Source organism: Rhincodon typus, chromosome 6 (assembly GCF_021869965.1).
Source record: "Rhincodon typus isolate 14 chromosome 6, sRhiTyp1.1, whole genome shotgun sequence".
NCBI classification, from domain to species: Eukaryota; Metazoa; Chordata; class Chondrichthyes; order Orectolobiformes; family Rhincodontidae; genus Rhincodon; species Rhincodon typus.
Window position 1 is genome coordinate 106,318,270 of NC_063337.1, and position 20,331 is coordinate 106,338,600.

General features: G+C 38.7%; 1 protein-coding gene across 2 annotated transcripts in view; it reads left to right on the plus strand.

The window, feature by feature from the left end:
• Positions 1-20,331, plus strand: part of poglut2 (protein O-glucosyltransferase 2) — a 42,048-nt gene that overhangs the window by 11,237 nt on the left and 10,480 nt on the right. For both annotated transcript variants that reach the window (XM_020512244.2, XM_048597537.1), the window contains 3 exons: positions 8,133-8,370; positions 12,635-12,844; positions 15,669-15,758. In XM_020512244.2, coding sequence (XP_020367833.1) covers positions 8,133-8,370; positions 12,635-12,844; positions 15,669-15,758 — 538 coding nt within the window. The remainder of the gene's footprint in view (positions 1-8,132; positions 8,371-12,634; positions 12,845-15,668; positions 15,759-20,331) is intronic.

A 20,331-nucleotide genomic window follows, 5' to 3' on the forward strand; every position in this document is an offset into this window, starting at 1 on the left:
TCCGGATCCAACGCATCATCCTCCGACACTTCCGCCATCTGCAATCCGACCCCACCACCAAAGACATCTTTCCCTCCCCACCTTTATCTGCTTTCCGGAGGGACAACTCTCTCCGTGACTCCCTTGTCCGCTCCACACTCCCCTCCAGCTCCACCACACCCGGCACTTTTCCCTGCAACCGCAGGAAGTGCTACACCTGCCCCCATACCCCCTCCCTCACCCCCATCCCAGGCCCCAAGAAGACTTTCCACATCAAGCAGATGTTCACCTGCACATCTGCTAATGTGGTATACTGTATCCGCTCTTCCCGTTGTGGCCTCCTCTACATCGTGGAAACCAAGCAGAGGCTTGGAGACCGCTTTGCAGAACACCTACACTCGGTTCACACTAAACAACTGCACCTCCCAGTCGCGAACCATTTCAACTCCCCCTCCCATTCCTCAGACGACATGTCCATCCTGGGCCTCCTGCAGTGCCACAACGATGCCACCCGAAGGTTGCAGGAACAGCACCTCATATTCCACTTGGGAACCCTGCAGCCCAATGGTATCAATGTGGACTTCACAAGCTTCAAAATCTCCCCTCCCCCTACCGCATCCCAAAACCAGCCCAGCTCGTCCCTGCCTCCCTAACCTGTCCTTCCTCCCACCTATCCCCTCCTCCCACCTCAAGCCCCACCCCCATCTCCTACCTACTGGCCTCATCCCACCCCCTTGACCTGTCCGTCCTCCCTGGACTGACCTATCCCCTTCCTAACTCCCCACCTACACTCACCTTTACTGGCTCCATCCCCGCCTCTTTGACCTGTCTGTCTCCTCTCCACCTATCTTCTCCTTTATCCATCTTCTATCCGCCTCCTCCCTCTCCCTATTTATTTCAGAACCCCCTTCCCCTCCCCCATTTCTGAAGAAGGGTCTAGGCCCGAAATGTCAGCTTTCGTGTTCCTCTGATGCTGCTTGGCCTGCTGTGTTCATCCAGCTCTACACCTTGTTATCTTCAGACAGCATTAGTTTTGTTTAGGATATAACATTTTAGCTGGCTGACACAAATCTGAATAGAAGCATCTGTAGTATCAATTCAGCTGATTTAATTACAGACAATACCCATGTTTCAGGAGCTTAAAGAAAGCTACCCAATAATGTTGCCAAATCATCTTAAATATTCTAAAAGAGAGAGGTTACTATACCTATTATGATTTCTGCGAGGAGCAAACAATTGTTCAAATGTAAGAATGATTTATTGCAAAGAACATCAACCAACATTTTCAGTAAATCTCATGATGTACATATAAAAATTTCTGTAACAGATAAAGATGCTCAAAATCTTAGCAGTTAATCATCAGACATGTCATTTTTATGCTATGATGTGGAAGTGCCGGTGTTAGACTGGAGTGGACATTGTGAAAAGTCACATGACACCAGGTTATAGTCCAATAGGTTTATTTGAAAGCACAAGGCCAAGTTTCTGCAGATCTGCTGGAGCCTTGGCCTGAGAATCTAGCAGTGGGGCAAAGACGAAGAGCAAGGGCAAAGGTGGCACAAGTAGCACCAGTCAATGAGCAGAGCAATTGGGCAGTTCCGTGTGGTGCTTGGGAGAAATGGCAGGTCTGGCCTGAACATGGACTTGCAAGGTGGAGGGAGTGCTGACAGCAGCAAAAACGTTGTCTCTGCCTGGCACACAGTAGCTGACGCTTCTCTGAATGCGTAAAGGCTGGCTAAATAGACTGTCCTTCCTGTTGGCGGACAGCTCTGCCCAATGCTGGCTAGTGATGTTGCACAGCTAGATAGTCTTTCTGCCTGCATACTCCTTGCAATACCTGGAGGTGGTGTTCTTGCCACACGACCTAACTCTAACTCCTTATTATATGTCAGCCTCAATGTTAAAAAAAACTTCACTTCCCTGTATGTTGTGTTTCGCTCAAATTAATCTGATGTAAGTAAATATTTGTACAAATTTAATGACATCAAGAAGTTTACTGCTGCAATAATTTAGGTCATAGAAAATAAATAAGTTACAGTTGATGTTTATACTTCAGATTTACTGCAAACTGCTGAAGCAGCCTTTAACTCCAGATAATTGGCGCAGTGTTAATTCTTTTAATGTCATTAAATCTAGGCAGCATGCAGTTTTTTTTGTGTAACGTTTAAATTGCAATGTGCATTGAACTGTTGAATGGATAGGGTTGGTCATTTTAACATGGAACATGCTAAATATCACAAGTAATAGGCTTTTGATATTTTGAAAGAATGTCTTATTTTATACAATTGTGGTATTTTGTAATTTTTGAAGTTTTCATGTTCGACTTAAGATCTTCAAATCATTTTCTTTTTGTTTTCACAGAAGTAGCACACTTACAACTAATTTATTCTTAATGTTCTTATCAACAAATTCATCCTACTCATTCCAATATGTGGACAGTCCAACGAGGGAGGGTGCTGTACTGGACCTGGTTTTGGGGAACGAGCCCAGCTAGGTGATCAAAGTTCCAGTGGGGGAGCATTTTGGGAATAGTGACCATAATTCCCTAAATTTTTGGGTACTTGTATAGATAAGGGCAAAATTTGACCTCAGATGAAGGTGTTAAATTGGGGGAAGGTAAACTATAACCAAATTAGGCAAGAATTGGAGAATGTGGATTGGGAGCAGCTGTCTGAGGGTGAAACTACATCTCACATGTGGGTGCCTTTCAAAGACCAGTTGATTAGAGTGCAGGACAGGCATGTTCCTGTGAAAATGAAGGACAGGAATGGCAGGAATTGGGAACATTGGATGACAGGGGAAATTATCAGTTTGGTCAAAAAAAAAACATTCCTAAGGCCCAGGCAACTAAAAACAGACAAAGTCCTTGAAGAATATAGAGAAAGTAGGAAGGAGCTCAAACAGGGAATTAGTAGGGCTATAAGGGGCCTTGAAATGTCCTTGGCCAGCAGGGTTAAGGTGAATCCCAGGCCAATTTATATATATATTAGGAGCAAGAAGATAGCTAGGGAAACAATAGGCCCACTCAAGGATAAAGGAGGAAGGTTATGTGTGGAGCCAGAGGAAATGGGTCAGATCCTTAATGAGTACTTTACATTGGTATTCACCCAAGAGAGGGACATGACGGATGATGAGGTAAGGGAAAGATATGTGAATACTCTCGGGCAGGTCAACATAACGAAGGAGGAAGTTTTGGGTATCTTGAAATGCATTAGACAAGTTCCCAGGACCACACGAGGTCTATCTATCTATACTGTGGGAGGCAAGTGAGGAAATAACTGGAAATAGCTTTGCCTCCTCTTTGTCCTCAGACAAGGTTCCAAAAGGCTGGAGAATGGCCAGTGTTGTTCCTTTGTTTAAGAAGGAAACAGGGAGAGTCTAGGTAATTACAGGACAGTGAGCCTGACATCAGTGGTGGGGAAGATATTGAGAGAGAGGATTTATTTGGAAGCAAATGGACTTGTTAGTGATAGGCAGCCTGGGTTTGTGCAGGAAGGTAATGTCTCACCAACTTGATTGAGTTTTTTGGGGAGGTGACAAGAATGATTGATGAGAGAAGGGTAGTAGATGTTGTCTACATGGACTTTAATAACGCATTTGATAAGGTACCTCATTGCAGGCTGATACAGAAGGTAGAGTCTCGTGGGATCTGGGGTGAGCTGGCTAGATGGATACAAAACTGGCTTGTCATGGAAGACAGAGAGTAGCAGTGGAAAGGTGCTTTTCGCAATGAAAGTTAGTAACTAGCGGTGTTCTTATGGAATCAGTGCTGGGACCTTTGTTGTTTGTAATATATAGATGATCTGGGGAAGATATAGGTGACCTGATTAGTAAGTTTGTGGATGACACCAAAATTTGCAAAGTTGCAGATAGTGAGGAGGATTGTCAAAGGATACAGCGGGATATAGATAGATGGCAGGCTTGGGCAGAGAAATGGCAAATGGAATTTAATCTGGAAAAATGCGAGGTGATGCATTTTGGAAGATCAAATTCAGATGTAAATTATACAATAAATGGCAGAACATTTAGGAGCATTGACATACAGCGAGATCTGGGCATACATGCTCACAGATCCCTGAAAGTGGCAATACAGCTGGATGAGGTGGTCAAGAAGGCATCCAGCACTCTTGCCTTCATCGGCTGGGGCATCGAATATAAAAGTTGACAAGTTATGTTACAGCTGTATAAAGTTTAGTTAGGCCACATTTGGAATTTTGCGTGCAGTTCTCGTTACCACACTACCAGAAGCACGTGGATGCTTTGGAGAGCATGCAGAGAAGGGTTACCAGGATATTGACTGGTTTTAATGGCTTTAGTTTTGAGGAGAGTTTGGATAAACTCGGATTGTTTTCACTGGAAGACGGAGGCTGAGGGCCAACCTGATAGAGGTCAGCAAATTTATGAAAGGCATAGGTAGGGTGGATAGTCAGAGGCTTTTTTCCAGGGTGGAAGGTCAACTACAAGAGGGCAAAGGTTCAAGTGAGAGGGGGAAGTTTAGGGGAGAAGTGCAGGGAAAATTTTTCGCACAAGGTGGGAAGTGCCTGAAACACACTGCCACTGGAGGTGGTGGAAGCAGACATGTTGGTAATGTTTAGGGCAAATCTTGATAGACACATGAACGGGAGTCGAGCAGAGGGATAGAGAAACCATGTATGGGCAATAAGTAGCGGTCTAAGTAAGGATTATGAATCGGCGCAGGCTTGGTGGGCTGAAGGGCCTGTTTCTGTGCAGTTACGTATTGTATTGAAATGACACCATTTAAGATTTTGTTATTACTCGTCTCAAATTCTGTTATGTGAAACTTACTTTGTTGAATTTCTGTGCGCTCATGAATATTGTCATCTGAGTATGATTGCCACTCCTCAGATAATCCAGCTACATTCTGTACTGTGTGTAACAATATCTTGAAGAACAAATAAAGCAGATTGTTAGACTTTGTTAGATTACATGCAGGTTTAATGACAGAATGATATTCTGTGAAACTGGTAGTACTTAAATTTCACAATAAGCTTCAAATGATGAAAGCATTCGTTAGCAATTTGTACAGAATACATTTAATTTTATTACTGAAATTCAAATAAGTTTCATAGGTCTTTGACATTGGATGAATAGACCAACTGAGTGCCCTCATCATGATTTGCATGACACGTAATAGCAGCTGAATCATACATCCTCTCGTAAAGTTAGTTATACATGGCACATGCATACAGTAGTTTCAGATTTCAACATCAATCATTATATACTCTGATTAAGCAACTTCACGCATTTTAAAAGTAAGCATTTTCTGCTTTATAGTTTCTGCTTGGTAATTTAGTTTAATCTCAATATGCTTCACCAGCTCTGTTGCCAAGAAGTTTTATACTGTTTTCAGGCAAACTTAGTTCTGATGCCAGTGCTGTTTGGTACTTCAGTATGTCATTTAGAATTCAGTTAGATTTTGTTTTAATACATGAGCAAGTTAATGCTACAACTTGTTACCACCTCATTATCCATTTGAAGAAAGAAAATGATTTTGTTTTATAAAAAGCAATAGAATGCTACAACTGCTGGGAATGTAAAATAAAATGCAGGAACAAGCACCACATCTGTAAGGCCACATCTGTGAGAAAGAAGCAGAGTGAAAGTTATAGGTCATTGACCTATCATCGGAATGGGAAAACGTGCATGTTAGCCGGAAAAGAAGGGAGGTTAGAGAAAAAAAGGATAAAATGCAAGGCATGAGGATGCAGCAAGGCAAAAGGGGGCAGTGTGGAACTGGTAAAGAAATGAAACATGGAAATGAATGGTTGGTGTGCAGCGGTGGCAGTGGCATTAGGGTATTTAAGGTGTCATGGAGCAGTCTGAGGGAGCATGGGATGATGTTTGGACAGTGGGATCAAATAAACTGAGGGTAGAGAGGTAACGTTCAGGCCTCACTGCTGTCTTGGAGAACTGAAAATCCTCATGCAGTCCATTGCAGTTCACAAAATGCACTGCAAACCTGACCCCTGCTGGAAAAGACGGAAATTCCTCATACAGTCTCACACAGGTTGAATTTGAATTTTGCAAGTCAGAAGGCCATAAGATACTGTAGCAAAATTAGGCCATTTGGCTGATGGTTCTGCTCCACCATTCGATCATGGCTGATATGTTTTTCAATCCCACTTCTGGTGCCTTCTCCTCATAACCCTTCAACCTCTTACCAATCACAAACCTATCTATCTCTGCCTTAAAGACACACAATGACTTGGCTTCCACAGCTTTCTGCAATGAGTTCCACAGATTCACCACCTTCTGGCTGAAGAAATTCCTCCTTATCTCAGTTCTAAAGGGTCTTCCCTTCACTCTGAGGCTGTGCCCCCAGGTCCTAGTCTCACCAACTAAAGGAAACATCTTCTCCATGTCCACTCTATCCAGGCCTCTCAGTATTCTGTAAGTTTCAAACAGATCCCACCCCACCCCAACCCAACCCCCATCTTTCTAACCTCCATTAAGTACAGCCCCAAAGTCCTCAACCGCTCCTAATATGACAAGCCCTACATCCTCAGGATCATTCTCGTAAACCTCCTCTGCACCTCTCCAACACCAATACATCCTTCCTCTGATACGGGGCCTAAAACTGTTCAGAATATTCAATATGAAGTCTGACCAGACCCTTCTACAGTCTCAGCCCTCTTGAAATGATTACTAACATTGCATTTGTCTTTTGAACTGCCAACTGAACCTACATGTTAACCTTAAGAGAATCCTGAACTAAGACTGCCAAGTCCCTTTGTGCTTCAGATTTCCAAAGCCTTTCCCCATTTAGAAAATAGTCTACATCTCTATTCTTCCTACCAAAGTGCATAACCTCACACTTTCCCATACTATATTCCATTTGACACTTCTTTGCCCGCTCTTCTAGCCTGTCCAAGTCCTTCTGTAGCTTCCCTGCCTTTTCAACGCTACCTTGTCCCTCCACCTGCCTTTGCATCATCTGCAAACTTAGCAACAATGCTGTTACTTCCTTCGACCAATTCATTAATGTATAATGTGAATAGTTACGGTCCCATAAATTGACCCCTGTGGAACTCCGCTAGTCACTGGCTGCCATCCTGAATAAGACCCCTTTATCCCCACTGTCTGCCTTCTGCCAGATGGCTAACCCTCTATCCATGCCAGTACCTTGCCCTTAACACTATAGATTCTTATCTTATTTAGCAGCCTCCTATGCGGCACCTTGTCCAAAGCCTTGTAGAAATCCAAATAGATCACATTCATTGGCTCTCCTTTGTCTAACTTGCTCACTACCTCCTCAAAGCATTCTAACAGGTTTCTCAGGCATGACCTCCTCTTGATGAACCCGTACTGACTTATCCTTATTTAGCCACGAGCTTCCAAGTAATCTGTAATCTCATCCTTAATAATGGACTCTAAAATCTCACCAGTGACCGAGGTCAGGCTAACCAGCCTATAATTTCCTATCTTCTGCCTCCCTCCCTTCTTAAACAGGGTGTTAAATTAGTTATCTTCCAGTCCTCCAGGACTCTTCCAGACTCCAGTGATTTGTGAAAGATCACCACCAATGTCTCTACAATATCCACAGCTATCTCCTTCAGAACTCTATAGTGTAGTCCATCTGGTTTGGGTGGTCAGTAAATACACAGGTCAGTTTCTCCCAGCCCAGAAGAAATTTGACTCTTAATGTGCAAATTAATAATGATTTACTGTTTTTAAAAGTCTTCTAAATAATAATTTGGTAGAAGATTTAGGGAATCATATAACGAGTTTTGTACATTCTGTGCCTTTTATAATTCATATTAAAAGCTAAAATTGTTGACTTCATATTGGGGTACAGTTTCAAGTGTCATTGGGTAAGCTACCTAAGCAGCAATTATTCATGAATGAATAGTGCAGTGTGGTGGAATGGAATGATCAATTTACTTCACAGACGAGAAATGTCTTTTACGTCACTTTGACATCTTGAATCGCGACATCTCTTATTTATCAGCTAAGTTGTAACAAGTTCATTTATTCTTGATTGCATCTTTGTGTAACTTAATTAGATTTAATTTAATTCAATACGCAAGACAGAATTCGTCATTGAACTTATTAGTTTTTATCACATTTTATAGAGTCATAGAGGTACACGATTTGTCAATTTTTTTAATTATTGTGAATCCTGATTTCCACAGAGTAAGTCTGGATATGATGTCTGTTCAGGCCAACACTGGTCCTTCTTGGGAAAACAAAAATTGTACAGCATTTTGGAGAGGACGTGACAGCCGAAAGGAGCGTCTAGAGCTTGTAAAACTCAGTATCAAACATCCTGATTTGATTGATGCTGCATTTACAAACTTTTTCTTTTTCCCTCATAATGAAAGTATTTATGGTCCAATTGTAAAACATGTGTCATTTTTTGATTTTTTCCAGGTATGTGGATCTAGTTTTGAAATGTAACCTACTTTATTGTTTCGAGAATTTGGAAATACGTTGGTATGATTTATTAATTAGCTGCAACATAATTTGCATTAAAATAATTCATGCTTACCAATTAAGGCATTGAGGAAGGCAAATGCAATGTTAGTATTCATTTCAAGAGGGCTGGAATACAAGAGCAAGAGATGTGTTGCTGAGGCTGTATAATGCTCTAGTCAAATCGCATTTGGAATATTGAGAGTTGCTTTGGGCCCCATATCTAAGGAAGGATGTACTGGCATTGGAGGGGGTCCACAGGAATGATCCCTGGAATTAACAGCTTATCATATGAGGAGCATTTGAGGACTCTGGGTCTGTATTCAGTGAAGTTTTGAAGGATGAGGGGGGATCTCATTGAAACTTATTTGAAACTCATTGAATACTGAGAGGCCTGGATAGAGTGGACATGGAGAAGATGTTTCCACTAGAAAGGGAGACTAGGACCCAAGGGCACAGCCTCACAGTGAAGGGAGGACCCTATAGAACTGAGATGAGGGGGAATTTCTTCAGCCAGAGGATGGTGAATGCGTGGAACCCGTAACTGCAAAGACTGTGGAGGTCAAGTCGTTGAGTGTATTTTAGACAGAGACAGACAGGCTCTTGATTAGTAAGGGGATGATAGGTTCCGGGGAGGAGGCAGGAGAATGGGCTTGAGAAACATATCAGCCATGATTGAATGGCAGAGCAGACTCAAAGGGCTGAATGGCTTAATTCTGCTTCTATTTTTTTTTTGGTTGTATGTTATTTCATTTAAAGACTGAATAATGTAAGGTTACAGAACCTTACTGTATTAACTTGGAATGCATTTGTTCTTGATAACACTGTATTACATCCTTGTTGATTGTATAAAGCACAACAGAGATATATTCCTTAATCATAATTTATTTGGTGTATTTTCTGTAATTAATTTTCTTCTTCCAGTAAAATCAGGATGAAATTATACTTGAGTAACAGATTGGTTTATTTGGAGATATCTCTGATGATTGATCAATAAAAATGCATGTAAAATAAAGTATAGCAAACAAGAGATCATTATTATGGAAAACAAAAGCTAACATGAGGAAATTAGAAAACAAATGTATATTTTCACTTAGCAGTTTTACTGAATTCTTCCACTATAGCAGTTCAACTCTTATTTTTGAAGGAACGCTTGTTTTTCCAATTTGTTATTTTAGTTTTCACAATCTGTTATCACTGGCTCTGCTAATACCAAGTAACAGGTACCAAATTAAAACAGTTTGGTGTTTTTCATGTGTGACCAAACTTGACATTGAACTGAGTGTGCAGTAGATTAGTTTTAGGTAGCTATTACTATTCATATGATAGATTTAAACTTTTGAAGATGAAACCTAATATGTTAGCATAATTGAGTTTATGCCTCCAAAGATTATAACACAATTCACATTTTTAAAAATAATCTTTATTATTGAACTGTTGCATAATACAATTTTTGCTCATGTATCGTGTCTCAGCTTTAAAAGTTAAGGCAGTTCTCTGGGTTTTGCAAACAATTTACATTGTAGGTTAATTTTAAAGAGATACAGCCATTTCAAATTCATATGTGACCTAAATGTGTTTTACTATTAAATGGAAAGATTACAGTTCGTTTTGTTCTGACATAAGTGTATATTTTGGTTGTTATTGAAGCTGTTCATTCGTCCATGAAAGAAAGGAATCCCATGCTTTTTGACTCAGAGGTGCTAGCAATCCTGACACATTCACCTAACCATCAGCCATAACATGAATAACTGCATGAATCGTCAAAATTTAGATAGTTCAAACTAGTGCTGATACCATTCATAAACCAACTTTTAAAAGTAATGACTTTCTTCTTTTTTATTTCTAGATTTATAATTAGAATTGTAGTTCTTTAGTGCATTCAATTACAAATATTGGAAGTTCATAAAAGCTAAATGTTAAATGAACTGGAAGCCTGCGCATTAATGTTAAAGTTTTGTTAAAGTGTATCATTTTTCTTCTGTTTGCCTACCTGTTAATGTTGTGTGATGGCTGGGTATCCTTCAGATTTTACCTGAAAGACTCAGTTCTGACTCAATGGCCTGAAGAGCTCTTGTGTACTATATGACACTATGGCTGTAGAACAAATTATAGCCATTCCTCTGTTTTGATTGAAGGACCTAAGCTAGATCTGTGGAGTCAATGGAAGAAATGTCTTGTGGCCCATAATTATGCTGTTTTTCTAATTAATAAGAAGCTATACACAAGTTTGAACAGGGATTAATATAAAAACTGCGGGAGATGCTGGAAATATGAAATAAAACGAAGTGCTAGGAAAATTAACAGGTCTGGCAGCGTTGTAGAGAATGAAGTAGAGCTTGCATTAATATTGATGACTTTTCATTTAAAGAAATTCCCTGATTTACTGACAAAATTGGAAACAACTAGAGACACAATAGGCTAAAAGCAAGAAATGGGGCAGGGGATTAAAATCAAAAAGAAAAGGTCTGCAATAAAGTGAAAGACAGGAGAGGATAAATGACAAAATGGATGATAATGGGAAATGTCAAGATACAAAAAGTGGGTCTAGAGGAGCTATAAATGACAACAGCTGAATCTTCACCTGAAATTGTTGTCCAAAACAAACAGGGCACTATTTATGATTTGCTATTGTTGCATGTAATGTTTAGACAAGAAGGTCATAAAGTGCCTAATTGAAAGATCTGGAGCTGTTCATTTTACCTCTCATTTCAATTTTGAATCCAATCTGATCTTTTCTAATCTTCCTACTTCCAATCTGATCTCTGTTCTCATCCTCCTTTAATTCTAATAATGCTTAACAGAAGTTTGAGGAACAACACTTCACCTTTTGATGAGGCATTCTACATTTTTCCAGACTTCATATTGAGTTCAAAGGTTTCAGGTTAAATGTGTTTACCCATTTCTTTTACAGTAGCATCTTCTGTTAACTATTTTGATGTTATTTAGAGCTTCTCTAGGTCATCTTTTTATTCTTCTTCAATTGTCATCTTTCTTTGCCTTGGCTCACTATCTCGATTGGCATTAAATCATTACTAGCTGCACTCTATCCATCCACACTCGCCAACCTTTCACTACCTTTGTACACACATTGTGTACAATCTGTTTCATCTTCAACTTTTTCCACTTATAATGAAAGGTTATTGACCTGAAACTTTAACTTATGTTTGTTTCTTCATATATGATACCTAATCTAGTAAGTATTTCCTGCTTTTTTTTTGTTTTTATTGCGGCAAGCACTAGCAAGGATCCCATTTTCCAGCATTGCGCCCAAACAATACTGTGTTGCTTTAGAGATTACTGGGTGACGACAGAATAATGTAAAGTATTATTTGATAGTAAAAATTAACTTTTAGTTCTATGGAATGATGATCTTAGTTATCACCATTTGATAAATGACCTTGAGCTGAAAATTGTAGCCATCATCTGCTGTAAAATTACAGGATAATAAACCACAGAATTACTTTTATAGACATTAGAAACTACACACCTCAAATACCTTGAGGTTTGTTGGCATTACAGATGTAATAAAATTCAGCTACAGAGTGGAATTCTAACATGTCTGCTGACTGTAAGGTTGTCATAAAAACTCCAAATGAGACAGTGAAGATTGGAAAAAGACCTTTGCTCATCTCACTGATCCAAGTACGATAATGCTGTTTGAAATTCTAAGAAAAATATAAATATGCTTTTAAATATTGAGCAGGGTTTAAGGCTAATAGTTTTACTGAAAATCGAGTTCAGTGTACTTAGTCAGTTTCCAGTTGAAATTAATGTTTGGGGGTTATACTTGTAATAGAACTCTATTGCAATACTGATAGAAATATTTCCCATCAACAAGGATTGTCCAGAGTTAAAAAGTATAATTTCTTAACACTAGGATAGTTCACAAGCTTTAGGTGGATAAAAAATTGATGCATTGAAATTGTCCAGTTTCAGTTAATTAGCATTAGTCATATATAGTGGAAATTGAAAAAAATTATAACTGTTATTGCACATCACATCATTGGTCCTTATTTCTTGATTCCACTGGAAGAATTATTTCATGTTTATGTGAATAATGTGATTTTTAAAATGAGCGTGTGATGGTGAGGTATTATAAATAATCTAGATAGTCATGGCTTTTCTGAAAGAAAAACTGTTTGTGTATCTTGCTTAAAGTTCTATGATTTGAACATATTGCATCAGATCCAAAAATCCTTTGAAACTTTTGTTTTTGTAGTACAAGTATCAAATCAACATTGATGGCACTGTGGCAGCATACAGGATGCCTTATTTGCTCGCAGGTGGTGGTCTTATCCTAAAGCAAGATTCAGTCTACTATGAACATTTCTACAATGACCTGCGACCATGGGAGCATTATATTCCGTTTAAGAATGATTTAAGTGATCTTTTGGATAAGATTCTGTGGGCAAAATCTCACGATGAAGAGGTAATTTTCATTATGTTTTATTTCCTTTAATTGCTGAGCTGAGCATTATTGTTAGTAAGACCTTGTATTTTTTTTGTTTATCTAGCTGGCATGAGTAAATTGTGTAAGTATCAATTGAATTAAGCATACTTCTATCTTTGTGATCTTCAGATCCTGTAATTGTGTGAATATAATATTGTAGTAGAATAAATGTTGTATTCTTTACTTTAAAACTGTAATTTTCTCTTGCAAAGCATACAGTCTTGTTTATAAGTAAGAGTGTCATGTTTGAAAGTTGGTGGTTCACTGTGATTGAAAGACAAAGCTTTGGATAAAGATGTTTGGGAATGGCTTATAAAGTTACTTTGGTCATCTCGGCCCTAAACTGTGGAACTCCCTTCCTCGACTTCTCTGCCTCGTTATTTCCTTTGCTTGAGATATGCTGTCTAAAATAGCTCTGTTGCCAAGTCTTTGGTCATCGATCCCAGTGTCCCCTGTAATGAAAACAGAAAATACTGAAAATCCTCAGTATGTATGGCAGCATCTATGGAGAGACAAACAGAGCTAACAATTAGATCAATGACTTTTCATCAGAACAGAAAATGTATAGATAAGCAAACAAATGTCTTCTTCTCTAATCCAGTGTCGATTTTTGTTTGTTACACTCCTGTGAAATGTCATGGGATGTTTCACTATATAAAGACACTGGCTGAATCTTTCCGGCCTCTGAACAGTGTAGGCAGTGACAGGTCATTTGGGAAAATGTATCAAGATCAGAAGAATTAGATTTTTGACGATGAGAAAGAGTTAGGATTTTCTATGCAAAGTTTGAACAGCAGAAACTATCTGTTTGCATTAACATCTTATTATTACTTATTCTATCCTCAGTTATATGCAGTTCGGTATTTTCCTGCTCAACAGACTGGAGAGTGACAATTCCTGACATGAAAGTTAGAGTGGGACAGGCTCAGTGAGTGAACAAATGCATGACAGATGCAGTATAATGTGGATAAACGTGAAGCTATCCACTTTGGTATCAAAAATAGGAAGACAGATTATTATGTGAATGCCTGTAAATTGAGAGAGGGAAATGTTCAACAAGACCTGGGTATCCTTATGCACCAATCGTGAAAAGTAAGTGCATTGGTGCAACAGGCAGTAAAGAAGGCAAACTGTGTATTGGCCTTCAGAGCAAGAGGATTTGAATACAGGAACAAGGATGTTTTGCTACAGTCATACAAGACATTGATGAGACCACACCTGGAATATTGTGTGCAGTTTTGGTCTCTTTATCTGAGGAAGGATGTTCTTGCTATAGAGGAGGTGCGGCGGTGATATACCAGATTGATTCCTGGGATGGCAGGACAGACTTAAGAGGAGAGATTGAGTCAGTTAGAATTGTATTCACTGGAGTTTAGAAGAATGAGGGGAGATCTCATAGGAACCTATTAAATTCCAACTGGACTAGACAAGTTAGTTGCAGGAAGGATGTTCCCATTGGTGGGGGAGACCAGAACCAGAGCTCATAGCTTAAGGTTGGTGGTAAATATTTTAGAACTGAGATGAGAAATTTCTTCATCCAGAGTGGCAACCAGTCGAATTCACTACCACAGAAAGTGATTGAGGCCAAAACATTATGTGTTTTCAAGAAGCAGATAGATATAGCTCTTGTGGCTAAAAAAATATCAAGGGAAATGGGGGCGTGGGATTAGGGAATTGAGCTTCATGCTCAGCCACAATCATATTGAATGGTGGAGTATGCTCGAGGGGTAGAATGGCCTGCTCCCGATCCTGCCGTCTATATTTCTCTATCTCTGTGAGTACGTGCCGGCTCCAATTTACTGCTTGCTGCTCCGAGCAAGCCTCCATCTTGGCCACCTCAGGGCACAATCCATGAACATTGACTGCACCATTCCCCTACTCCATCCACAGAGGATTTAGCATTGTAATGCTGCTGCCCGGCCACTTGGCATATGGGGAGCAAACACCCTTCTCATGGATTAGAGCAGGGTGCATCTCAGGGCTGTTAGCTTGTTCTCTTAGCGCTCATTGACTTTGTGCCTATTGGGATTCTCCTAACATCTCTGTCATGCCTTGCTTTGGGCTTTGCTGCCTCATTCATAGCTGAAAGGCTCCCAGTACTTCTGTCCTGCCTTGCCTTTTAGGGTAAACACAAAGGTAGATAGCCTGTCATGGTGGTCAGCAGTGATCAGTCAAGGGAGTGATCATGTTTCTGTAGGGCATCGTGGTATGTCAGTGTCACACCTGGAGCATGTGCCAGCAACCCATATAGCAAAGGCATTGAATGTGCTTCAACTAAATGGCCATGTCTGGAGGTCTAAACTGAGCAATTCTTTGTCAAGTCTGCGAGGATTGTCTTCAGTCAGGTGTTAATGGCACAGTTAGTCAAAGGCATCTCAGTCCAGGGTGTCCAATGTCAGGGAGTCTGTACAATTTGGGGAGTAGGCCACAGACTGACCTGCAGGTCCAGTGCAGTCAGTCAAGGGATTAGCGATAAGTCATTCGGATGGCTGCACAGAGATCAATCAGCGGTGTGGTAGCTCATCATCAGGGCTGCCTTTCCAATTTGGTCAGGGGGTGGGCCATGATCAGTACAGGGGAGAAAATTCAAGAGGGTCATCAGGGTTCAATGCTTGATAATTATCATCCACTGCTGTTATTCAGGACCAGCTAAAATCATGAAGAGCTTCTTTACATCTAAGTTCGCACTGGTATTTCTGTGTTCTGCTTCCTGGCATGAAAGTAAAAAAGATTGACATGACAAAAAGTATTAAACACTTTTCTTGGAAATATATTTTCTTTTTATTTTCGATTTAATTCATAGGCCAAGATGATTGCAAAAGCTGGGCAGAACTATGCTAGAAACAAACTTATGGCAGATCACATCTTCTGCTACTATTATAAACTTTTCCAGGTAAGTAGAAGCATTTACAATGTGAAACACCCATATTTTAAACTGGTGCTATACTCAAAGCAAATTAATAGAAATGTGGAATGATCTTATAACAAGTCTGTTGTTATAATGATCAGTTTATGAAGTTTTAATATTGGATGAAAATCTTTAGTATTTCAAAGGATTTTGTTGTAATGCCGTACGGTTTTGATACAATTTATGGAATTCATGTTTGCAGTTTACAAGTATTGAAATAATTTTTGTGTGACACTTGGGAATCTTCAAGCAATAATGCATTGTTCCCCAGGGTACAGTAAACAGTTGTGACTGCTATTCCCAGGTTTTCAGACAGATTATAAATGAGTTTCAATGTTTTCTTGTGGCAAATGGCCATTGGCAGAAAAAGACATCGAAACCTTGAGCAGAAACTATTTTATTTGTTAGTGGTGAGCCATTTACTAATAGCCAAGCTATTAGTACTAAGCTATTGTATAAATGCTACAATTTTAAAAATCTGACATTGTTATACAATATCTGAAACCTGGAACCAGTCCATTGAAATTCACCCCTCGAGTAGATTAACTTTTCCACTGTATTTTCAATGAGCCCAATATGTTTCCAGTCCTTTGGTTAGGTGTTGCAAACAATTACTGGGATATAATTCTTATAAGGAAATGGGGATACAAAAATGAAGACAAGTTTGTTAGCGCAGTAACCAGCAATAATAATGACCATTTATAGAACAGTGACTAAAATTCAGAGAGATCTAATGTTGCAGGTCCAACTGTAAAGAACCAATTGGCTATTTCATGAATGTGAGATTGTTAAGGACTTACCTTACCTTCTTTATTCAAGAATATAAGGAATTTCTCCGTGACATTTGAATATTGAAACCTCAAGTCTTTATTTTATACATCTTCGTTAAAGGGTATGGTATAAATGTAATACAGTTTTTATGCAGTAATGATTTCTCAATTCTGAGTGCATGCTTAAAGTACCTCTGTAAATTTTCCCACCCTATCTCTGTAACTCTCTTCTATATGCTGTTCCCCAACCCCACAGCGAGTGCCTTTTATTCTTTAATTTGGGCCTTTTTTTGGGTACCCCCTTTTGACCCACTGTTGATAGGAGGGGCTTCGGCTTCTTAGTCCCCCCTCTATAAAGCTTCTCCCAGGCTCATCCTTTATGTTCAGTCTTTTCAAAACCATCTTTTCTTGATGTCTTACTCCATGGTCAAATGTCAGTTTATATTCATGAAGCATCTTGGAACCATTAGGCTGTTATAGAACCTATATAGAAATTATAAACAAGATTTCACTTTCTGTAAACTTTACCTTAATATAAATCTGAACCATCACAAATTGTATGTGAATTAACAAACAGATGATATTTCAAATAAAAGGATAAATTTCATTTTAAAACATTGCACAATAATAAAATGTAACTATTTATGCATGCAAGGACTAGGGAAACAAAGGTAAATAATGAGGAGTAGAGAAATAAATAAAACCAAAAAATGCTGGAGAAACTCAGCAGATCTGGCAACATATGTGGAAACAAAGCATTTTCTGTTTTTTTTTAATTTCAGATTCCTAACATCAACAGTATTTTATAGGAGTTAATCTGTAGCAAAATAATATGTTTAAAAAACGTTTTAAGATTTTAATAAAAATGGTAAATCAAGGAAACATTTCCTCTGAATGAAACTTTATTTGAGATGAATGAGATTAGATTAAGAATTTTTATTTACTAGTGGGATGACAGTGTCTACAGCGAGACTTGCACTTATTACCCAAATCTAATTGCTCTAGAGAAAGTGTGGTGAGCCACTTTCTTGAACCGCTATAGTTTTTGGAGATTATAAATGTTCATAGTTGCTTTGATAAAACAGTCTGGTTCGCTAGGCTAATTCAGAGGGCAGTTAAAAGTTATCCACTTTGCTGTGGGATTGAAGTCAAACATAGGCCAGATTGAGTGAGGAGAGCAAGTTTCCTTAATGGTATTAATGAACCAGTGAGTTTTCATGATAATTCTGTAACTTCATGTAACCTCTTTTGAGTGTGCAGGTGATTTACTTATATCTGTGGCAACATGGGCTGAATTCTGCAGAGTAACTTTGAGGTTGCCATGAGACTGTGCATTTTAAAAGGCTCAATAATTGTATCTAGTATTGATACTAAATTTTTATTTCAGATTTCAGTTATCTAATTAAAAGCAATTAATATTCAGAACTTAAACACATCTCTGCCTTATTAGTCAAATAGCATAACCACTAACTTTTTTAAAAAACAGTGGCTGACTCAGAACTTGATCGTGGATAGACTTCTCTTTAAACTATGTCTTGCAATTTTCTCTTATTCTTAAACTATCAAAATGGCGCTGTTATGGCAACAAATGAAAGCTTTTCACTTTATTTTGTTGTATTTTTCACTTTAAAATACACGTGACAATAAAATCATTCAAATCACAGAAAGTGGTAGGAGCCTGGAATGAACTGCCAGTGGTAGTAGTGGAAGCAGATATGATGAGGGTGTTTAAAGGGCTTTTAGATAAGCACATGATAAGCAAGAAATGGGGGGATATGGACCATGGGCAGGCAGAAGGGATTAGTTTAATTTGGCATCATGGGCTGTAGGGCCTGCTCCTTGGCTGTACTGTTCTATAAATCCAATCAAATCATTCAAATATTTTGTAGTTCTCATGCTTTGAACATTCTTGGCTTGTGGGTGCCCTGAACTTGCTGTTTATGTTCATATTTGTATGATCTAATGTCTTACACCGAGCAGCTTTTTCTGAAATAAAGCTAAATTACTTAGCACAAAACGCTTTATTGGACTTTCTTCCGTATCAAGGGAATGTCCTTGCACTTTTTTTCCAAATCAAACCTTGAGAAGATGATTATGGTTGTCTCTTTATCTTATGGTTTCTCTTTATCAGTTTTTATCTGGGATAGATCTTACGAGATATGTTTGTTAAACTTTGGAATTTTGTAACCAAGAGAGGATTGTGACACATACTTCAACAGTAGCTGAGTGATTATATTAGGGACAAACTAACTGATTAAAGGAATTGTCTTGACTCATGAACAGTTTACTCCTTGAAAAACGTTCTTTCAATTTTTTTTTCCACCAAGACATAGTGTTAAAACTATGGCCATATGCTACCAATGTTAAGATCACAGTAGTCACTATTACATTTATCTCAAATGATAAGAATTCATCCATTCCCAAGGACTCAATTATCTGTTATCAAAATGGAATTGGGGAACACAACTCAGTTTAATTTAATCTTATCAAATAGGTAATATACTTTATTAATCAAGCACATTTCAGAAGAAAAAAACCTTTAACACTTATTTTCAATACAGATATCCTTACTAATTTTTCAATAAACTGAAACCTGAATCTTTACTGTCTGGTGAATTTGAGCTAAGATAGCTCCAGGTGAATTGCTGTGGAATGTGTGAGGTGCCCACCATGTTCTCAAGGTATCTAAGAGAACAGAATATACCACAGCATCAAGTCTTATTTTATACAGTGTAAAGTGTTGTTTTAAATTTGTTTACCAATAAAATTTCTCATGGAAACAAAATTAGGCAAAATTCTGTGCAATGCAATTTTCAAGCTTCCAAACACCCCAGTGCGCTGTTTTAAACAGGCTTATAGATCTTCTAGCTTTAATTTGTAAACATTTGTAAACACTTAGTACAGCATAATTTCTTGAGTGACACATAGGACATGCTTATAGAGCTTCATGGAAATACTGCCACCACACCCCCACCCCACTCACTTACTCTTTCACACACACACACAAAATCAGGCCACAGCTCCTACCAACTTCCATCAGTATAAACTCCCATGTTTACAGTAGAATGTAAACTTGTCACACTTTGTTGCGTCTTCCCATCAGTGGTGTAACTATACTGTCAATGTTAATGGGAGATTTCAGTTGTGAACTTAGGAATTCGTATATTCACACAAGAAGGGGTCAAATATCTGTAATATGATTCACATAAATTTGCAGTTTGTGTAGCCTTAGTCAGCTAATTACATGTATTTTGCAGACTTAAAGAATTTTAGTTGTTAAATTTGCTGTCACTGTTTTTGGGAATAACTCTTCCCTCAGAGCTTGAGATCTACTATATTGATCTAAAAAAGTACATGTCGCAGTGCAATGTGTGGGTGAATATATAACATAGAAAACACTAAATCTGCATGTAAGTTTACTTGAATTTTATAAGTCTTTGCTCCAAGGTCAATTGAAGTTTAGTAATGGACAAAAAGACAGAGCAGAAGCACAGCTCTGCCAGCTGCTGGGATGCATATTCAATCTCTGTAGAACACTACCCTCGAAAAGAATAGCAAAGTGAGATTAAAGTAGATTATACCAGCTTGGTGAGCTGGGTAGTTTGCTCTGTGCCAGTATTTCTTTATTGATGTCCTGATACATGTCATGCCGTCCATTGGTAGGTGCCAATCAAAGGCGAAGCCTGCTACATAGAAAAGGACAAAATTAGAATGTAATCAGAAGCAACTGAGTCTTGACATAATAATTTGGTCAACTGATTTCTATAGTGATTAGAGAATGTTCCGTA